The sequence below is a fragment of the Pseudomyrmex gracilis genome, unplaced genomic scaffold (assembly GCF_002006095.1).
Source record: "Pseudomyrmex gracilis isolate BER0280 unplaced genomic scaffold, ASM200609v1 scaffold_603, whole genome shotgun sequence".
NCBI lineage: Eukaryota > Metazoa > Arthropoda > Insecta > Hymenoptera > Formicidae > Pseudomyrmex > Pseudomyrmex gracilis.
This window is the reverse complement of record NW_018021187.1, coordinates 44,088-62,884: the sequence shown is the minus strand read 5'-3', so window position 1 is coordinate 62,884 and position 18,797 is coordinate 44,088. Positions and strand designations below refer to the sequence as shown.

Sequence of the window (18,797 nt, the reverse complement as noted above, 5' to 3'; positions counted from 1 at the left end):
AAGTATTCTGTTAATATACTTTTTACTTTGCGCTCGCAATTACATATAATATACATTAAAAGAAAAAAAGCATTCATGCAACAAGAATTTTATTATATTTAAGTTTTAGAAACAAACTACGTACACATTGTTGCTTAACGAAAACCGCGAGAAGGTGGTGGTTTCTTCTTTCAAAAACAATGTAAAACATTTGTTTTGTTCAATATTGTAATAAATGTTTATATATACGTTTTTTAGCATAAAAACTAATAATATTTAAAATAATTAAAATAATTCTACATGTTATAGTATAAAACAATGTTTCAATAAAAATATTAATAAATACAAATATATAAAAATTAATACACTATTTACAAAACCATTGTTGTGTATTTCCAAAAAGAATATAGATAGAACAGAACAGATAAAAGCTTCTTTTCTACTTCTATCCTTTCTAGATAGAAATAGAATTCTAAAATTTCATATATTCATAAATATATGAAATGTAACCATAAAGTAACCATAAAATCAATCCAATTAAAAGTGCGCTCAGTATAACAACAGTCCAATACAAATATCTAAAATTTATAACTTTTATATTTATTCGATTATACTTGTATGAAATAAAGATAACTGTATACTAATTTTGAAGCAATAACTAATCAACATTTTATATTTATTTGAATATACTTATATAAAATAAAGATAACTGTATAATAATTTTGAATCAATAACTATTCACCATTTTATATTTATTTGAATATACTTATATAAAATAAAGATAACTGTATAATAATTTTGAATCAATAACTATTCACCATTTTATATTTATTTGAATGTAAATGAAATGAGGATAACTGCGCAATAATTTCGAATCAATAGATAATTATCGACATATATACGGTCGACAATATTAATAGGACTATGCCAATTATGTAAAATTGCATATCACTGGCCAGATACCAGCTTCAAGTCAAACACTATAACAAAATGTACATAAAGAAATTTTTATTTGATATATGAGGCTACTCTTGAAACCATAATGAAGTAAGCTGAAATGTTCGCGAAACATCAATATAAAAATGACACTAACATGGTTCAAATCCGGTCAAAACATCTTCGAATGTTAATACAACACACCGCGAAAGCATCAAATATCAAATAATTAGCTAATACACAGAGAGTAACATGCGTTTCTATACTATTGTATTCATATCGTTGTAATTATTTATGCATGAATATTCGATCACCAGAATTTGTGACAGCTTTGTGTAGCTGTTCATATGTAAAAATTATAGACATCGTACTGTAGTAGAAGAAAGTTAAATATACTATTACTATCATAATCGTATAAGCCGGTGTCAGCCTGAAAATCAAATTTTAGTAAAACTATGAAAAACATGCTATTACAATTTGTTGACTAATAAATAAAGTTTTTAATTATATAAAGGTGTATTCTTTTATATTAAGAAATAGTTCAGATCGAATAGTGTGTTTTGCACATTATCTATATACTATTTTACTATATTTTATTCTATTTTGTTTTGTTTATTACGAGAAAATGATGGAACGCACCGAATATATCTCTTTAGTGTATATACACTAAGAAGATAAACAACTCCTGTAATTTTGTCTTGTAATTACTTTTCTGTTTATTTGCAAGCCTCTTTAGATACCAATAAACCAGTAAAAATCCACTTAAATAAAAATCGACAGCCAGGAGCGCAATAGTTATTAATTGAGGAAAACAATCCGTCAAAAAGTCACAACATCCATGGTTTATTATCTATATATGCAAAATGATTTCTTTGTTAAGTTTAAAAAAGAAATGAATATGATAATTCATAAATGTTTTTATTAACTTACTGGTATAGTCGAGTGAAAACATAATGCTATGCAACATGATTCTCCAATCCATTGCCCAAAATTGTAAACCATGTATAATCGGTAATGTGTTCGAATCCACTTTTGTGTTACATATCATTTTTGTATTTGTATAAAGCATATGATAATTTTCTTAATTCTGTTTTCCGGAGGTGAAGTAGAAGGTGCTATTTCCTCGTCTTTTTTTTCTACATCTTGTATATCTACGTGTAATTCGAAATAGTTAATATTTATATAATATGTTTATCGTGACATATATATATATATATATAGAGAGAGGAAAAATTAAAATTTGCGTATACCATCATAAAATTTAACGAAATCGGTTGAATTTATGAGTTAAAAACGCTTATATAACAAGTTTTGCTATATAACGTGCCTTCTGATCGGAGATATGCGACGATAAAGTTTTTGAAGTGAGAAATTCACGTTTTAGAAACATCATTTTTTTGGTTGTCGTTTGACCAAAACGTGTGCATCTCGTATGCCTGCTACCAGATGACACACATATACGAGCGCTGAAAGAAAAAAAAGAAAGAAAGACAAGAAGTGAGTTAGAGAGAGAAAGAGAGAATCAAAAGGCACGATAGTGATTCGTGTTATTCGCGCCGGCAACACCTTCGATATAAAAAACAGTCGAAAGGCCGATACGAGCAGTAAAATACAGGTTGGTCGTGTATAAAAAGTTGTCTTTATTCGATAAATAGACGTTTCGGTCACACAATTTTGGACCTTCTTCAGTATTAAATAATTAAGTTTAATTGAGAAGTAACATTGTAGTACACAACATCACTAACAAATAGATGTCAAAATAATACAATAATATAATGTGTACACATTATATTATTGTATTATTATATTATATTATTGTATTATTTTGACATCTATTTGTTAGTGATGTTGTGTACTACAATGTTACTTCTCAATTAAACTTAATTATTTAATACTGAAGAAGGTCCAAAATTGTGTGACCGAAACGTCTATTTATCGAATAAAGACAACTTTTTATACACGACCAACCTGTATTTTACTGCTCGTATCGGCCTTTCGACTGTTTTTGACTATTTCACGAGCGATTGATTGACCTTCGATATAACTTTTTTTAATAAACTGTTTTGAAACTTAGCACAAAATAACTACAAACTATATACTTTAAGTTTATGAAGTAAAAAATTAAAAATTAATAAATTACAAATTGATTTAATACTACAAAAAATTTTTTCTCTATAAAACTTGTTTTATAAAATTAAATAATACTACAAAATACAAAATGTGTGATATCTCGAAAAACCTATCTTTTCAAAATATATTTGTCTAACAAAAAATTTATATATACGAATTTCAGCGATTTTATACATTATCTTCAAATATCTTTGAATAGAAGACACAGACAACAACACATATATACTTTTTTTTTAATTTTTAAACTCGAATTGGTTGAGACTAAATAGAATCGGTTTATCGGTTTATCGGTTTATTTTTTACTGAAATATGAATATTTTATAAACATAAATATATATCGACTTCACGATGTATAAATTAATAAGAAGTTGAAATAAATAGTCTGTAGAAGTCCATAACCACAGTCGTTGTTATTATTAAAAAAACTTGATATATTTTTAAATGAAATAGACTTGATGTATTAGAGTGTGAATTACACTCTACATAAACCAGACGTTTCGACCGTGGATTCGATCCTTATTAATGTTAAAAAACAGATAAAGAGACTGTTTTGTCAACTGCCATGCCGTTGATTACAGACTACAGTGTTAATTACCCTTTCACCTTTATGCCTCCTTATCTGCTTTTTAATATTGATGAGGAATCCAGATCCACGGTCGAAACGTCTGGTTTATGTAATGTACACTATACATCAAGTCTATTTCACTTAAATACATCAAGTTTTTTTAAATATATTTAATATATTTATTTATTTATTTAATATATTTATATATTTTTTTAAATATATTTTAATAATACACAACAACGACTGTGTCTGAACTTCTACTGACCATTTATTTCAACTTCTTATTGATAAATATTTTATTTATTTATAAATATCAAATTTACTCATTTTCTCGCATAATAAAGGCACGAAAGGCTCGCATCGTTCGCGCACTTCATTGCGCGTGAACTTGGCGCCAGGCGTTACCGTTTACCGTGTTTTTTGATACTGGTAATAATTTAATATTTAATACACAAAATGTAATTAAAAATATTATCATTAATGTAAATTTAATACATGCAGTACAAAATGTATTTTATTAATGAAAACTAATTAAGTTTAAAATATTTATATATATCCTAAAAATTATTAATTATTTAATTATGAATATGTGTACTTACCAAGAGACGTAATTAGTCGTAAGTAAAAAAAGAAGTGTAATTACTCTGTGGATGAGAGACAGCTTGGGAGCGCACAGTCAAATATCGATTCAACACTCTGGCACAAAGATATTTGCAAGAGTTTTGGTTGCTGACGCCTCTGCAACGGCACTCGTAACAGTGAGCGCAGAGCGTTTCAGTAATTGCGTTTAGAGATGCCAGTTTGTGGACGCTAGCAGCAAGTAGAAGGGATATAAGTTACGCACAAGAAACAGGTTAGCGGCTAGCAGTGTTAGCTATAGCTATAGCTAGAGGGAAAGAAAAAGAGCGGTTATATATGTCCGTTTCCTTCTACTTGAAGTTGCCGAAGCGCTGAGCGCACACATACACAGTTGTTCGTCTGTGTGCGTATCTTCTCTACTTGCTGCTGCGTGCTGTAAGAGAACCGAATTTATGATGACAGGAATAATGCCTGACGATCTGGCCAAAAGCGGCCAAAAGTGGCCAAGAACCGGATTTGGGAGGAATCGTTCTCAAAACCGGTACCTAGTCGCTTTTGAAAAGGTCGCCAGACACATTATTACTTTCCACACAGAACAAAATATTCTATTGAACATCTATTAGACTTTCATGATGGAAATTGGAAACATCTAATAGACGTCCACGTTACTTCTAGTGAATATCTATTAGATATCTAGAGTTTATTTTTTAAATACCCGAGAAAAAAGCAATATAGGATCATATAAAAAATCATATGTAATTAATCAAATCTGATCAGATCCGAAACTTGGCGCGATATGATCTTACAAAATTATTTGTGATCTTATATAAATAAAAAAAAAATAAAATATTTTTTTTATCTTATGTTATATACTATCCATGTGCATAAATGTACCTATATACGTATATACATAAATATGGTACTATAAAATAAGATATAATTGTTTAATTAAACGAACTTAGGTAAAGTTTGATTACAATTATGCTGTTTTGTCCGGATGGATAATGACAGTACATACAGTGGAACGCTACTACCATTATCCGTCCGGATGAGACGTTGCATAATTGTACATACAAAGTGTCCCAGAATTGGTGACATTTCTCGTAGACAGGTAGAAGAAGTAAAACTGAATCGAAAAGTCCTATACTATTTTACTAGATTTGCAATAATTGCCGAGATCTTAATTAACAAAGATCCGCGAATGAGTGTGCAGCCACGTGCGAAATGACAGCTCGGAGCTGTCATTTTTTCGCGCGCTCGTACGCCGCGTAGTAACGGAATGAGAAGAACTAATATAAACAGCATATATTAGTTCCTTTCATTCCGTTGCTACGGCGTACGAGATCTCGGTAACTATTGTGAATCTAACAAAATGGTATAAAACTTTTCGATTCAGTTTTACTTCTTCTACCTGTTTACGAGAGATGTTAAATCAATTCTGAGACATCCTGTATATTTAATTAGATATGTATCTAGTATAACTAATATATGGTTTTATATGCTATATAAAATAATATACAATTGTATATGATAATTATTAATTGCAATAAACGGTTTTTTATTTAGGCATGGTAATACCTCGCGCCAAGTTCACGCGCAACAAGTCGCGCTCGAATGAGACACCCGTGCCTATTATACGCGAAATTCACGCGATTTTTGAGAAGTGGGGAAATTTTCACCTTCTAAGGTGAAGCGGACGCATCTCTTATATCGAATTCGATTGACCGTACTATAATACATAGTCAGATTTACTATAAGAGATGTCTATTAGCTGCGTGTTGTCCGACAGGAATAAAAAAGAATACATATTTAAATATATGTGATATGTTTTAACGCAAATTTGTGATAAGCAAAAAGTACGCGAATGACTCGTGAATGTTATCTCGAGTAAATATTGTCATATCATATGTTATGATAAAAACTCGGTGAGAGAGACGCGCGTGAAGATAAGAATTTTAACTTTTTAAATCAAATACTGTGACTTTTTTTTTTTTCTTTTTGACAGAAGGATTTGCTAAGTTGTTATTATTTGGATAAAAATATTTACAACAACTGACAACAACAAGTAGTGTTCATTGGTTTATAATTTTTTTTTTATCGCTTTCTTTTTCATTCTTTCCGCTCCGATTTTTTTTTGTTTTTGTTTTTAATAATATCTACGCACTTGTACAAAACAGGAATCATCGAACAACTTTTGTTACTAAGACTGGCTGTTACAAATAGCAGATTATCTTAGAGAGTGTCAGGTGCTAGTTCAATCTGAACCGATCGCAATTCAATTTCAACATTCGCTCAACTCACTAACCGACTACGAGCAATCAGTTCGCAATTTATGTGACGCCGTAACTTTGTTAAAGCTATTGGCGCAAAAGTTCAGAATATCCGCAACTTATATTACGTTGCTTTTTAATCAATAGCAATCTTGTTTTTGTAATTGCGACACATCGTGACATTGTCTTGATTTTAATCACAACACATGAATCTGATAACAGTATCGTTGTACTTTGTTTCAGACGGTTTCGATTTCAATGTTATGCAAATCATCAGATCTTCGTCTTCATCGATGAGTAATAAACTTTTTTTGTACACCTAGATGACTTGCTCTGTTTTTTTGCATAGAAAATGAAAGATAGAACTTTGCGACGTGATGCGTTTAACAACCTTGTTGCGCGCGATCTGAAGTGCGATTTACATATCTTCGCGCACACCGAGTGGATCGAATGATGCAATGATTCTGTGAAGTGTGTTTTTCTTCCCCCTCCTTTAACTCTTCTACGCAATATCTCTACTGGTCTTCATTTATAACGTTCCGCGCGACGTTTAACAAAGCTATTCGTGTGCGTGTCATCATCATCGCAGGATGGAGTTATCCGCGTTATTTTCGTCGCCGTTTGTGCTGTTATTGACTACTTTGATAGTCCTCGGAGTTCTAAGACTTCTCTTTCTAGGACATTATTTGTTCTCTTACTGGAAGAAAAAAGGCATACCTTATATTCCGAATTCATTGAAGGCTATTTTATTTTTGTGGAAACCGTTTCTCCGTTTAACCAGCTTTGCCGATTTCACTCTGGATCTCTACAACTATTATCCGGATACCAGATATTTTGGATCAATTGATTTCGCTACGCCTACTGTGATTCTACGCGATCCCGAGCTAATCAAAGATGTGACGGTGAAAGAGTTTGAGCATTTTCACGATCATCGCACCTTTGTGGACGAAGAAATAGATCCGCTGTTCGGCAAGAACATCTTCTCCCTGCGCGGGGATCGTTGGAGAGAAATGCGAAATACCTTAAGTCCGTCCTTTACTGCCAGCAAGATGAAGTTCATGGTTGAATTGATATCAAAATGCGCCCATGAGTTTGTCGATTACCTGATCGATCATCCAGACCTTTGTCATTCTATTGAGACAAAGCAAGTCTTTAGACGATACACCACCGACGTAATTGCCACAGCCGCTTTCGGCATAAGTGTCAATTCCATGAAGGAACAAAACAACGAGTTTTACGTGAAAGGAGTGGAAGCCACAAAGTTTTCAAGTGGAGTGCTGAGAATGGCGAAATTCATATTTATGCGCGCATTCCCGCGATTCTCCAAGTCGATCGGCATAAGTCTCTTCGCGCCAGATATATCTGAGTTTTTCAAGAGAATTGTGAGAGAGACCATTAAAGCTCGCGAGGAGCAAGGTATCGTTCGACCGGATATGATTCATCTGTTGATGCAAGCTCGGGACAAAGAAAATCCGAGCATCCACAAGATGACATTGGACGACATTGTTTCGCAAGCTTTTATCTTCTTCTTCGCCGGTTTTGACACGTCTTCAACGTTAATGTGTTTCGCCGCCCATGAATTGGCGGTCAATCCTGATATTCAAGATCGTCTGCGTAAGGAAGTAGAAGAGCATAGCGATGAAAACGGTGACATCACTTACGATTCGTTATCAAAGATGACTTACATGGACATGGTAGTTTCCGAAACTCTCAGAAAATATCCACCAGCGGTTATAACCGACAGACTTTGCACGAAGAATTACGAATTGCCTCCGGCAAAGCCGGGTTATAAGAGCGTTATTGTCGAAGCCGATAATGTAATAATGATTCCCGTTTACGGACTGCATCACGATCCCGCGTATTTCCCGAATCCGCAGAAGTTCGATCCTGAAAGATTCAACGACAAAAACAAGGACAACATAAATCCGTACGCTTATCTGCCTTTCGGACTCGGGCCTAGAAAATGTATTGGCAATCGGTTTGCTCTCATGGAGACAAAACTTCTACTAGCTCATCTTTTGCAAAAATTCACTTTCAAGACCACGGAAAAGACCGTCGAGCCTGTCGTGTTCGACAAGAACGAATTCGCGTTACAACCTGTCGGAGGATTCTGGATCTCCTTGGAGAAAAGAATATAAATCTTGACTTAAGATGCGAACAGATGTCTACTTTTTTTATAATGTCACATTAAGTAATTCTGTCCTGTGTTATCTAATGTCAAATTAAGTAATTCTATTACGCGTTACCAAAAAAAAAAACAGATAAACACTTGTCTTGCCATGAACAGTGACCGCGATCAAGTGGAATCGCGAAGGTCAACGTCGATGTTGTGGTTTATGTAACTAATTTGGTCGTGGAATAGGATAATTGATTGACTTTAATAGATATGTTAATAGATACGTTCTTTATATTATTTTTTTATATAAACATTTATATCGCATCACGATTTTACATTGTTGTAGACAGTTGTTTTCTTCAACGTAGGTTGTTTATTGTATAATTAAAAAAAAACTTAAGCACTCTATTGCGCAATGATTACATTTTACGATATTTGATATAATAACGCACAACTGACTGAAACAATGTGTTCACAGTGTATTTGTGATAACTAAAAAAAAAGCTGTAAAAATATTTTTTTACACGATACATTTTACAAATAGAATTTTGCCAATAAAACTTTTGAAAGCAGTAAAATGTATATATTGAACATCATATATAAATAATTATCTTTCTTTTTTGCAGAGAAAATTGTTACTTTTATATTATAAAAGCTACTTTTTATATAAAATAAAATTCTCAATAAATAATCACATTACAATATTAATATATACAAATGTTTTGTATCTCTCTTTCTCTCTTTCTCTTTCTATTTTATCATCAGAATTATCACTTTTTTGGATTAAATAGCGCGCGTAATTGAAAGTATAAGAAATTCTTATCAATATTACTGAAGGATCCTAGACTTTTTTTATCATATTAATAAATTATCAAAAGTGAAAATTGTGTTAATACATATGTGTCGTGTCTTCTTAAACAATTGTTATATTATTTTTGACGCACAAAGTTTAAAAGTTTAAAAATCAACTATACAACGGTGCTTGCTGTTTTGATTGTTTCTTGCTCATCCGAAGAGAATTACCTCAAAAAAAACAGATGAACGCGAAAGTTCAGAGAGGGAAGATTGTTTTTGCAGGTTAATCGCTTGAAATACAAATTTGCATAGAAAAACAGCGCAAAGAGCGGGGCATATTGTTCGCATCTATGTACAAGTTTCGGATATTTTACGCCAGAGAACTCGCGGGCTCTTTGGCTATTTCTCAATTTTTGTTCACGTTTGTAAGATATTCTCACGGTTTGTTGCAACGACCGATGTTGATAATTGTTTGTAAAAACAAAATTCCGAAGAAAAACATGAATGTCTTTACTACACTTTGAATGGTTTTCTAACAAGATACGCTCGATATTACAGACGTACGCGAAAGCTAAAAGAGCGTAAACTTGAATTTCACATTGAACTTCATCTCGCGTGTAAAACAGAAAAATGGATTTAATAGTACAAAACATTCTTTCTCTAAAAACCTGTTTTACAAAAGAAGTGATATCAAAAAGTAGCGCCAAGTAAAGTTTTGTACGTTATTATATTGAAAAACAATATACAATCAAGAGAAATGCGACAAACAACATCCCGAAATAAAAGAGAAGGTACGATTCGATGTTAATTATATATACATCACTAAATAAGTTTTATGGTTACAATATTCATTCTAGATTGAGACTGGCATTCAACCATTCAAGAATCGTTTGCGTCGAAAGGAATCGCGATAGAACTGCTGAAGTGGCGGCTGCAAGGACTAGAAGATTACAACAAAAATTAGATTACCTTCTTACATTACGCTCAAGTAAGTATAAAAAACAATAAAGTGTTACAAATGTATAACGAGAAGTATAAAAACTACAATCAATCAACAAACAGTGCAAATACATGGACTATAAAAGATATTAATATCATTTCTTTTTTTAGTTTCTCTGCGAAACTGCTCTGACGGAAGAGATACAAATTACTTCTGAAGTCCATCCTGGAAGCGAAATTAAGATTCGCGGCAGCTTTTTAAATACTTGTGAATTCTCCGAAAGTTATACTTGCCCTCAGAAAACTCCAATGAATCTAAAGAAGTGTGCCTTTTGGTTCTAAGCCAAAGAAATGTAGAAGCAACGTATCTACAAATTTGTGAACGAGATATTCCTTCTGTAACAAACATTTTGTAAAATTTACAATTAGTATATTTCTAGATATACATACTGAACTCTGTGAAACCTCGGGAATTACAGTAAAATAACGATTTTTTTTGGATTAAAAAAAAATTAATAGTTTCAGATGCACAATTTTTGGTATATTTAGTATGATTTTAGACTACTTGTAATGGGCGTAATGTTTAGATCATTTACGATCTATTAAAAAGAAAATTAATCACAATACTGTAGATTTTTTGATGCTTTATGATAGAAAGACTAATTAAAATTCCTCAGAACTCAGTATGATATATTTATGCGTACAAAACACAAGTGAATATTTATATGTAAATCTTTATAATGTAATACATATATGCTTGTAAAGAAAGACATGTGCAATAATATATTTCCATATAATATATTTCTTTTGCATGAAAAAAATCTTTCTTTGCATGAAAAAAATTTCTATCTGAAATCGTTTCGAACTTTTTCATTGTATGTAAGGTAAAAACGTTGAAGTTGCATAAAACTCAAAGAAATATATATTTGGCTTTTTATTCCACTCTGTCAAAACCGACGTCTACAATCTTTTGGACGACGCAAACATATACATGTCCTTTAAACTAAGTATCAGTCGTTTGCTAGTTTTTCTATATTTTAAAGATATAAAGTTCTATAAAATCTTTGCGTATCACGATCCGTTTAAAGTGCATTTGCTTGACGCATAAGGGATTATGCATATTCGTCGATCCTGTGTACTAAAAGCTCATTTGTTTTTTTGTATTAAATATTTTTTATTTTGAAAATTTCTACATGGGTTTTTGACTTTTCACACAAAGCGAAATCTACATGTATGATTTGACATAGTTTAAGTTTTTTTAGCAAGTTATTTCTTATATCGATGGGTGCTTTATATAAAAAGTACTCTGGTCACACAATATAGTTTAACCTTTCTATTGTTTTAGAATATTTTATATTTTATATTTTACAACGTATAAACAACTTACAAAGTTTTATACAATATTTTGTAACAGTGTATAAATATATAAGATTTTACTCGGTCTGCTATCATTTCTTTTGTAGAATAGATTTTGTGGAGAAAGATTTTTATAGTAATACTTGTTCTAGAGATACGAGTTACGCGTGTACTTGGCGCCTTTTTTTACTTTTTTTTGAAAAGATATTTTGTTTGGGTAAATTTGACATCATGATAAATGTTGGTCGAAAAATAAAATACATATAAAATTGTATTACATCTTTTAATTGAAAAACATCTTTAATTAAAAAGTACCGCAAAACCCGAATATCTTATATATGTGTATGTATAAAATCTGATTCAAACAAATCGTATGATCGAAATAGTGAAACATACAACTCTTCTGATATGTACAAACTGAATGCTTATTTTTTTATTTATCGACTATATCTTTAAATTTGAGTGACCCAAAACAATCATATATTTCCACTTTAAAAATTTAAAATCCCTAAAGTCTCCTAGAACATATGTTCTAGGGACTCTATTGGACAAAGAGAACCGCGACCGTGTGCATGACGTCACGCTCGGCTGTCGGCTCGTAAAAGGGTGCAAACATATTGTTTTATGTTCCGTCTCCTTTCCATCAAGCCAGCCGCGCTACGGGCTTTGAAGTTAGTTTGAAAAGAGCTTTCATCCGTTATCATACGTTATTCTGCACCATTCTACAACAAGCAGCAACAAGAGACTACGCAAAAGACTGACAGGGACTATTGCTACTGCTAAGATTATCCTTTGAGAAGAGTCAAATCGCATAAAACTGTATGTATAATTTTAGATAAATTTCATACTACGATATATGCATAAGTGCATGTGCAAAAAAGTAGCTCGCCTGTAAGTTTATGATTTACATGTTCTGAGATTAAAAAAAAAAAAAAAACCGGAAAAGAATTTAAATCAGAATAAAGAAGCAGGTTTGTGACAAAATTTAAAAGACTAATTAGAAAGCCCGTGGTCCAACGTTAGTGGTGGTGAAAATAAATGAATTAGACGTGCTTTGGTTCGTAAAACGTTTCGATCTTTATTCAGATTGTTTTCAGCCAATTGCAATTGTTCAGCTAGAAATGACGGTCATTCTGCATTCGTAATGAAGTCAAGAGAAACCCAGAGATGTGTGTGACTCAGAGCAGAAAAGAAATCTGCGGTGTCTGTAGTACGAATGAGACAAACCGAAAAAACTGTTTTTTGACCATCATTTTAGCTGAGCGATCGCAATTGACTGAAGAAGATCTAAATAAAAATCGAAACGTTTCACGAACTAAAGAACGTCTAATTCAGTTATTTTCACTTACCACCAACGCCGGACCACGGACTTTCTAAGGTCTAATTGGTCTCTAGAAAAGAGTTTTTATGTTTTATTTACTGCGGATTTCTTCATACCTCTTGATAGCTATCCTCTAGATAAAGATGTCCGTGATACATGTGATATCTTTTAGATAAGGTTATCGCGAACTAATCTAGAAGTGAAAAAATTGGCTATTATTGCCGATTTTTTCACACCTTCTGATAGCTAATCATCTCACAGCCAATTTTTTCAATTCTAGATAAGTTTTCGATAACTTTATCTAGAAGATATCTCCAAAAATTGGTTCTCCTTATTGGTTCTCAGAGGAATTTATCCAGAGGATAGCTATCGCGAGGTATGAAAAAATCGGTCGTCAATAAAGATATTTGTGATACATGTGATATCTTTTAGATAAAGTTATCGAGAACTTATCTAGGAAGTGAAAAAATTAGCTGTTAGTGAGTTCGTTAGATAAGCTTTGGAATGTTGCTAGATTTATTGATTTCTAAAATAAATGTTCTCTCAAAAACAAAATCACTCAGATGATTTAACTATGGATCTCAGCAGATTGAATCTGTTCGGCTATTTTTCGGCCACAAATGCGATTTATGACATTAAAAACAAATGAAACTATAACACGGACAAATATTGCATATTATTAAAAAATTTTACTTTGTTTTTTAGATATTATTGTAAGAACATTACAATTGTATTTGTAACAAAACAAAAATGGATCAACTAAGAGATATGGTAAAAAACATTATATATACACGTACAATCGAAGAGAAGTTTAGTAAACTCAAGACTGATCAGGAACGTGTAAAATTTGCTCTCAATGTTGTGCATGATCATAAAAATATTTTTCCTAATCTATCAGAACTTTTTGAACGCCACTTTGGATTGCAAAAAGATGCCAAAATATCAGAGAAACTACGGGAAGATGGCAATAGAATCTTTATTACTGGTGGTCTCAATAATATGACATGTTTAAATGCACTGAAATTGTATACTAAAAGTATAGCCTTTGCGCCTTATCCATCTGAGCAACTTGCTCTAGCATATGCCAACAGATCGGCGGTTTTGTTTCACCTGGGCTTGCATGTAGAATGTGTTCTGGACATCGACCGAGCATTAGCTTTCAATTATCCTGACAATCTGAAAACAAAGCTTTATATTCGCAAAACAGAATGTTTGTTGATTCTGAAAAGTTGTTCTACAGAAAACACTCTTAAAGAAGCCCAGTATTGGCTAGAGATGTCTTTGAAAGATACAAATCAAGAGAAGCTGAGAACAAAGCTAGATATTTTACATCGTAAGACGGTACAAATTACAGTAAATGTTCAAAACCCTTTGAGAGAAGCACAAATACAGGAACCTCCGCTCCCTACTATTATACCTCAGAATAATGAAGTTCCTTGCGCATCAGATGCAGTAGCTATAAAGTACAATAAACGCTATGGTAGACATGTTGTTGCCACTCGTAACCTTCGTCCAGGTGAAGTAATTGCTGTGGAAAAGCCTTATTCGATGATGTTAACACACGAGAATTTACTAACACACTGTTCCAATTGCTTGAAAGTATGTTGGGCAAATATACCTTGCAACTACTGTATTTATGCTATGTATTGCTCAGAAGAGTGCAAATATGCGGCATGGAAGAAATGTCATGATATAGAATGTGCTGTCTTTGCCTATTTGCCTGAGAATGCTTTTTCGAATNGTGATTTCTTCAGNTTGAGACTTGTCATACTTGCTATAAGAGAAGCTGGCAGTATACAGCAATTAAGAACCATGCTACAGGAAGTTGACAAATGTGATGGTATTAAGAATTTACTTTCAATGAACTTTTCCTAAAAGTCTTAAATTTTATACATGTGTGTACAAAAACACACACATGTGCATATACACGTTATTTATATTTAGTATATTGTTANCGATACTGTTTCAGATCTTCGAACAAAGGGCTTTTCTCAAGATGGAAAGCTGCATAGTGATCGATACATCAGCATATACAGTCTTGTAACAAATACAGAGAAACGAATGACCATCGATCTGTTCATAAATGCTTTAGATGCAGTTTTTTNTTTATATCTTTTAGCGACACGCACTGCGATATTTGGCACTAAACTACCTGAAGATTTTAATNTTTTAACGAAAAACAAGGACATTGTGTTTATCGGTGGTCTTATTATGAGACACCAGCAGATTCTTTCTTGCAATANCANCNTTATTNAAGAAGAACAAGATTTAAATCAATTAATACGTGGTGAAGCTGCTATGCCATTTTTCAGCTTGTTTAATCACAGCTGCAATCCAAATATACTGAGGCAGTCAAGAGCTAAGCACGTAGTGATGTATGTCAAGTATCCCATTAAAAAGGGCGAGCAGGTGTAGTATATTGCCTTGTTTGTGATACACTATTTGGTTACAGTACAGTAAAACTTACGTTTATCTTATTATAGCTTTTTGATGGGTATACTGAATACTCATTTAATCTACCACTTTATCCAATCTACGATCGAGAAGCCAGACAAAAAGAGCTACTCAAACGGTATTATTTCACCTGTGATTGCATACCGTGCCAGGAAAACTGGCCTTTATATCACGAGCTACAGTCATACAATGTAAATTACAGCATCGAATGTGCTTAATATGATTGTTAGAACTAATTGATTGTTTCATGTTAACGATTCTTTAACGTTTCATTTTTGGCACAGATTTTAGTAAAACAATTGGCGGACAAGATCAAGATACAAAAGGCGTTACGCAAGCTAATTACATATGACATAATGGCATTAGAAGATGAAATACAAGACAAGCCTTATGTCATCGATGATTTACTAATGATGGTGCAAGTACTACACGAATGTGCGCCGATGCCTTGTTCGGAGATGGTCANCGTCATTAGAACGTTAACGCGAGTGTACAACTTGATTGGAAATAGATTTGAAATGCCAAAAGTGTGGGAAAACCAAAACTAAAGGAGAAATGTTTTATTATATTTTTCGACTGACGAAGTATAATGCATTCTATCAAGTGAGATACAACAAATAAAATAAGTTTAAGAAGTTTTGGTTTTGTAATATTTGTTTCTACAATGTGTGATTTTAACGTAAAAAGCTATCTTATAAAGATTCCTTGAAAGAGATTTATAATTCTGTAAATATATGTAGATATATATATATATACAATTTTTGTGAAAATTATTTTTTGAGGAAATATATATACTACTCACACCTACATCCACCCACCCCACGCGCGCGCGTGCACACACACACACACACACAAACACAAACACAAGCATGTTTATGCATCAAAAAATGTAACATTTACTAAGTGTTTTAACAATGTACTGTGTTTTTAAAATATTGTATTTGTATGTAAAATATTCAAACAACAATATATAATACTATTTAATCGCTATAACGGTAAACTTTTTTATTTATCACTTTCTCTAATTTTTCGTCATTTTATTTGTATTTATAATGATATACAAATAAAAGAAAATATTTAAAAAATAGTAAGTGCAATTAAGTAATAATGGTAGTCAAATTACTTAAAATAGTATATAGTCTTTATTACAAGATTTGTGATTCAATTGTCAATTGTACGTAAGTTAATAATATTTACTTATTCTCATCCACATAGCATCGTTAGTAGCACAAACATTTCTGCAACGGGTTTTTTAAAACTTAGCAACGTTTCGTTAAAAGTCTCTAAAACATCGTAGTAACGTAGCGGAAACGTCGAAATGTTCTCTTTTTAAGTTGCGGTCCGATTTCGTAGAAACGTATAAGAAACGTTGTCCGATAAGTTGCAAAGTTACAATGTTTATAAAAATATAAACATTAAAAACTTTGCAACTTATCGGACAACGTTTCTTATTCGTTTCTACGAAATCGGACCGCAACTTAAAAAGCGGACATTTCGACGTTTCCGCTATGTTACTACGACGTTTCAGACTTTTAACGAAACGTTGCTAAGTTTCGAAAAAACTGTTGCAGAAACGTTTGTGCTACTAACAATGCTATGTGGGCACTAACCAAACGATAATGGGAGAGAGTCATTAAAACAGCTGATAAGTTATCTCTAAATTACGAGAGTTAAAACTTTCCTTGGAGACGTTTTTTTTCTGTATCTGTATATACAATCCGCCACTTTATACCTGAATACACCGAACTATGCCATGCCGTGCCATAGGAAAAAATGTTCTAATGCATCCGCTGTTGTGACACCTATTTAAATTTGACATCATGATAAATGTTGATCGAAAGATAATAAAACACGTATAAAATGCTTGTTTTAAAAAATATCGCAAAACTTCAATATCTTATGTACGTGTATGTAAAATCTTATTTTAACGAATCATATGATCGAACAGTGAAATATACAATTATTCTAATATGTACAAACTGAATGTTTAATTTTTTAGTTATCGACTGTATCGTTAAATTTGATTGACCCGAGAGATTAATATATATCTACTTTAAAAATTCAAAATCTCTAAGTACCTAAAATACGAATTGTTCGTGCTTTAAAAAGTTCTCTGTGATATTAAATTTGAACTAAATTTCCCGCTTTATGTGTATTCGAGTGTAACTAAAGCGTTCCGAGTTATTCATATGCGTGTATCTATACTATACGTAACGTGTACTAAAGATAAATGCGCGCAATGCATAACTCGGAACGCAGCCCTAGTTCTCGGTTAGCCTGAGGTATGTTCCAACATCTTACCTTGGTAACCAAAAACTAAAGTAAACGTGACGTAAAATATAGCATTTTAGTAACCAAAGTAAGATTTTGGAACGTACTCCTGATCGTCGGCAAGTGAGAAACGCGAGCGTGTGAGTGACGTCACGCTCGGCTGTCGGCTCGTGGAAGGGTGCAAACATATTGTGTTTTATGTTCCGTCTCTGTTCCACCAAGCCGGCCGCGCAAGCGGGCTTTGAAGTTAGTTTGAAAAGAGCTTTCATTCGTTATCGTACGTTATTCTGCCACATTCTGCAACAAGCAGCAACAAGAGACTACGCAAAAGCTTGACAGAGACTATTGCTACTACTAAGATTATCCTCTGAGAAGAGACAAATCGCATAGAACTGTATGTATAATTTTAGATAAATTTCGTATCACCTATATATATGCATAAGTACATGTGCAAACAAAGTAGCTTGCCTGACTGTAAAAGTTTATGATTTACATGTTCTGAAATTAAAAACAAAAACAAAACAAATTTTTGTCTTATTTAGTAAGTTCGTTAGATAAGCTTTAGGATGTTGCAAGATTTATTTATTTTTAAAATAGATGTAACAAAAACAAAATTACTCATATTTATTGATTTAACTATGGATCTCAACAAATTGAATCTGTCCGGCTATTTTTCGGCCACAACTGCGATTTATGACATTAAAAACAGATGAAACTATATAACACGGACAAATATTGCGTATTATTGTAAAGTCTTACTTTGCTTTTAGATATTATTGTAAGAACATTACGATTGTATTTGTAACAAAACAAAAATGGATCAACTAAGAGATATGCTAAAAAAACATATATATACACGTACAAACGAAAAGAAGTTTAGTAAACTCAAGACTGATCAGGAACGTGTAATATTTGCTCTCAATGTTGTGCATGATCATAAAAATATTTTTCCTAATGCATTAAAATTTTTTGAACGCCACTTTGGATTGCCAAAAGATGCCAAAATATCAGAGAAACTACGGGAAGATGGCAATAGAATCTTTATTACTGGTGGTCTCAATAATATGACATGTTTAAATGCACTGA

The 18,797-nt window shown here is 32.4% G+C and overlaps 2 protein-coding genes and 2 long non-coding RNA genes across 5 annotated transcripts in view; 3 read left to right on the top strand and 1 right to left on the bottom strand.

Annotated features, from left to right (window-relative positions):
* Positions 1-758: 758 nt before the first annotated feature.
* LOC109861154 lies at positions 759-4,413 on the bottom strand. The gene is made up of 5 exons (XR_002250927.1): positions 4,210-4,413; positions 2,166-2,381; positions 1,846-2,066; positions 1,555-1,765; positions 759-1,345 (listed from the first exon to the last, which is right to left on the bottom strand). It is a non-coding gene; the product is annotated as an uncharacterized LOC109861154 (long non-coding RNA).
* Positions 4,414-7,008: 2,595 nt separating this feature from the next.
* LOC109861161 (cytochrome P450 9e2-like) lies at positions 7,009-8,717 on the top strand. The gene has a single exon (XM_020440690.1). The coding sequence runs from the start codon at positions 7,050-7,052 to the stop codon at positions 8,595-8,597; it is 1,548 nt and encodes a 515-aa protein (XP_020296279.1). The 5' UTR covers positions 7,009-7,049; the 3' UTR covers positions 8,598-8,717.
* Positions 8,718-9,294: 577 nt separating this feature from the next.
* On the top strand, positions 9,295-11,204 carry LOC109861158. The gene is made up of 3 exons (XR_002250928.1): positions 9,295-10,161; positions 10,228-10,358; positions 10,481-11,204. It is a non-coding gene; the product is annotated as an uncharacterized LOC109861158 (long non-coding RNA).
* A 1,098-nt stretch (positions 11,205-12,302) lies between these two features.
* Positions 12,303-18,797, top strand: part of LOC109861162 (SET and MYND domain-containing protein 4-like) — an 8,650-nt gene continuing 2,155 nt past the window's right edge. The window contains exons 1-5 of one of the 2 annotated variants that reach the window (XM_020440691.1): positions 12,303-12,484; positions 13,692-14,826; positions 14,956-15,395; positions 15,470-15,631; positions 15,725-15,856. In XM_020440691.1, coding sequence (XP_020296280.1) covers positions 13,737-14,826; positions 14,956-15,395; positions 15,470-15,631; positions 15,725-15,856 — 1,824 coding nt within the window. In that variant the 5' untranslated portion in view covers positions 12,303-12,484; positions 13,692-13,736. Of the gene's footprint in view, positions 12,485-13,691; positions 14,827-14,955; positions 15,396-15,469; positions 15,632-15,724; positions 16,434-18,797 lie in introns of those variants that run through there. The other variant, XM_020440692.1, reaches the window with a different exon arrangement.

Coding starts and splice junctions, on each gene's coding strand:
- LOC109861161 (XM_020440690.1), top strand. CDS start 7,050: ATGGAGTTATCCGCGTTATTTTCGTCGCCGTTTGTGCTGTTATTGACT.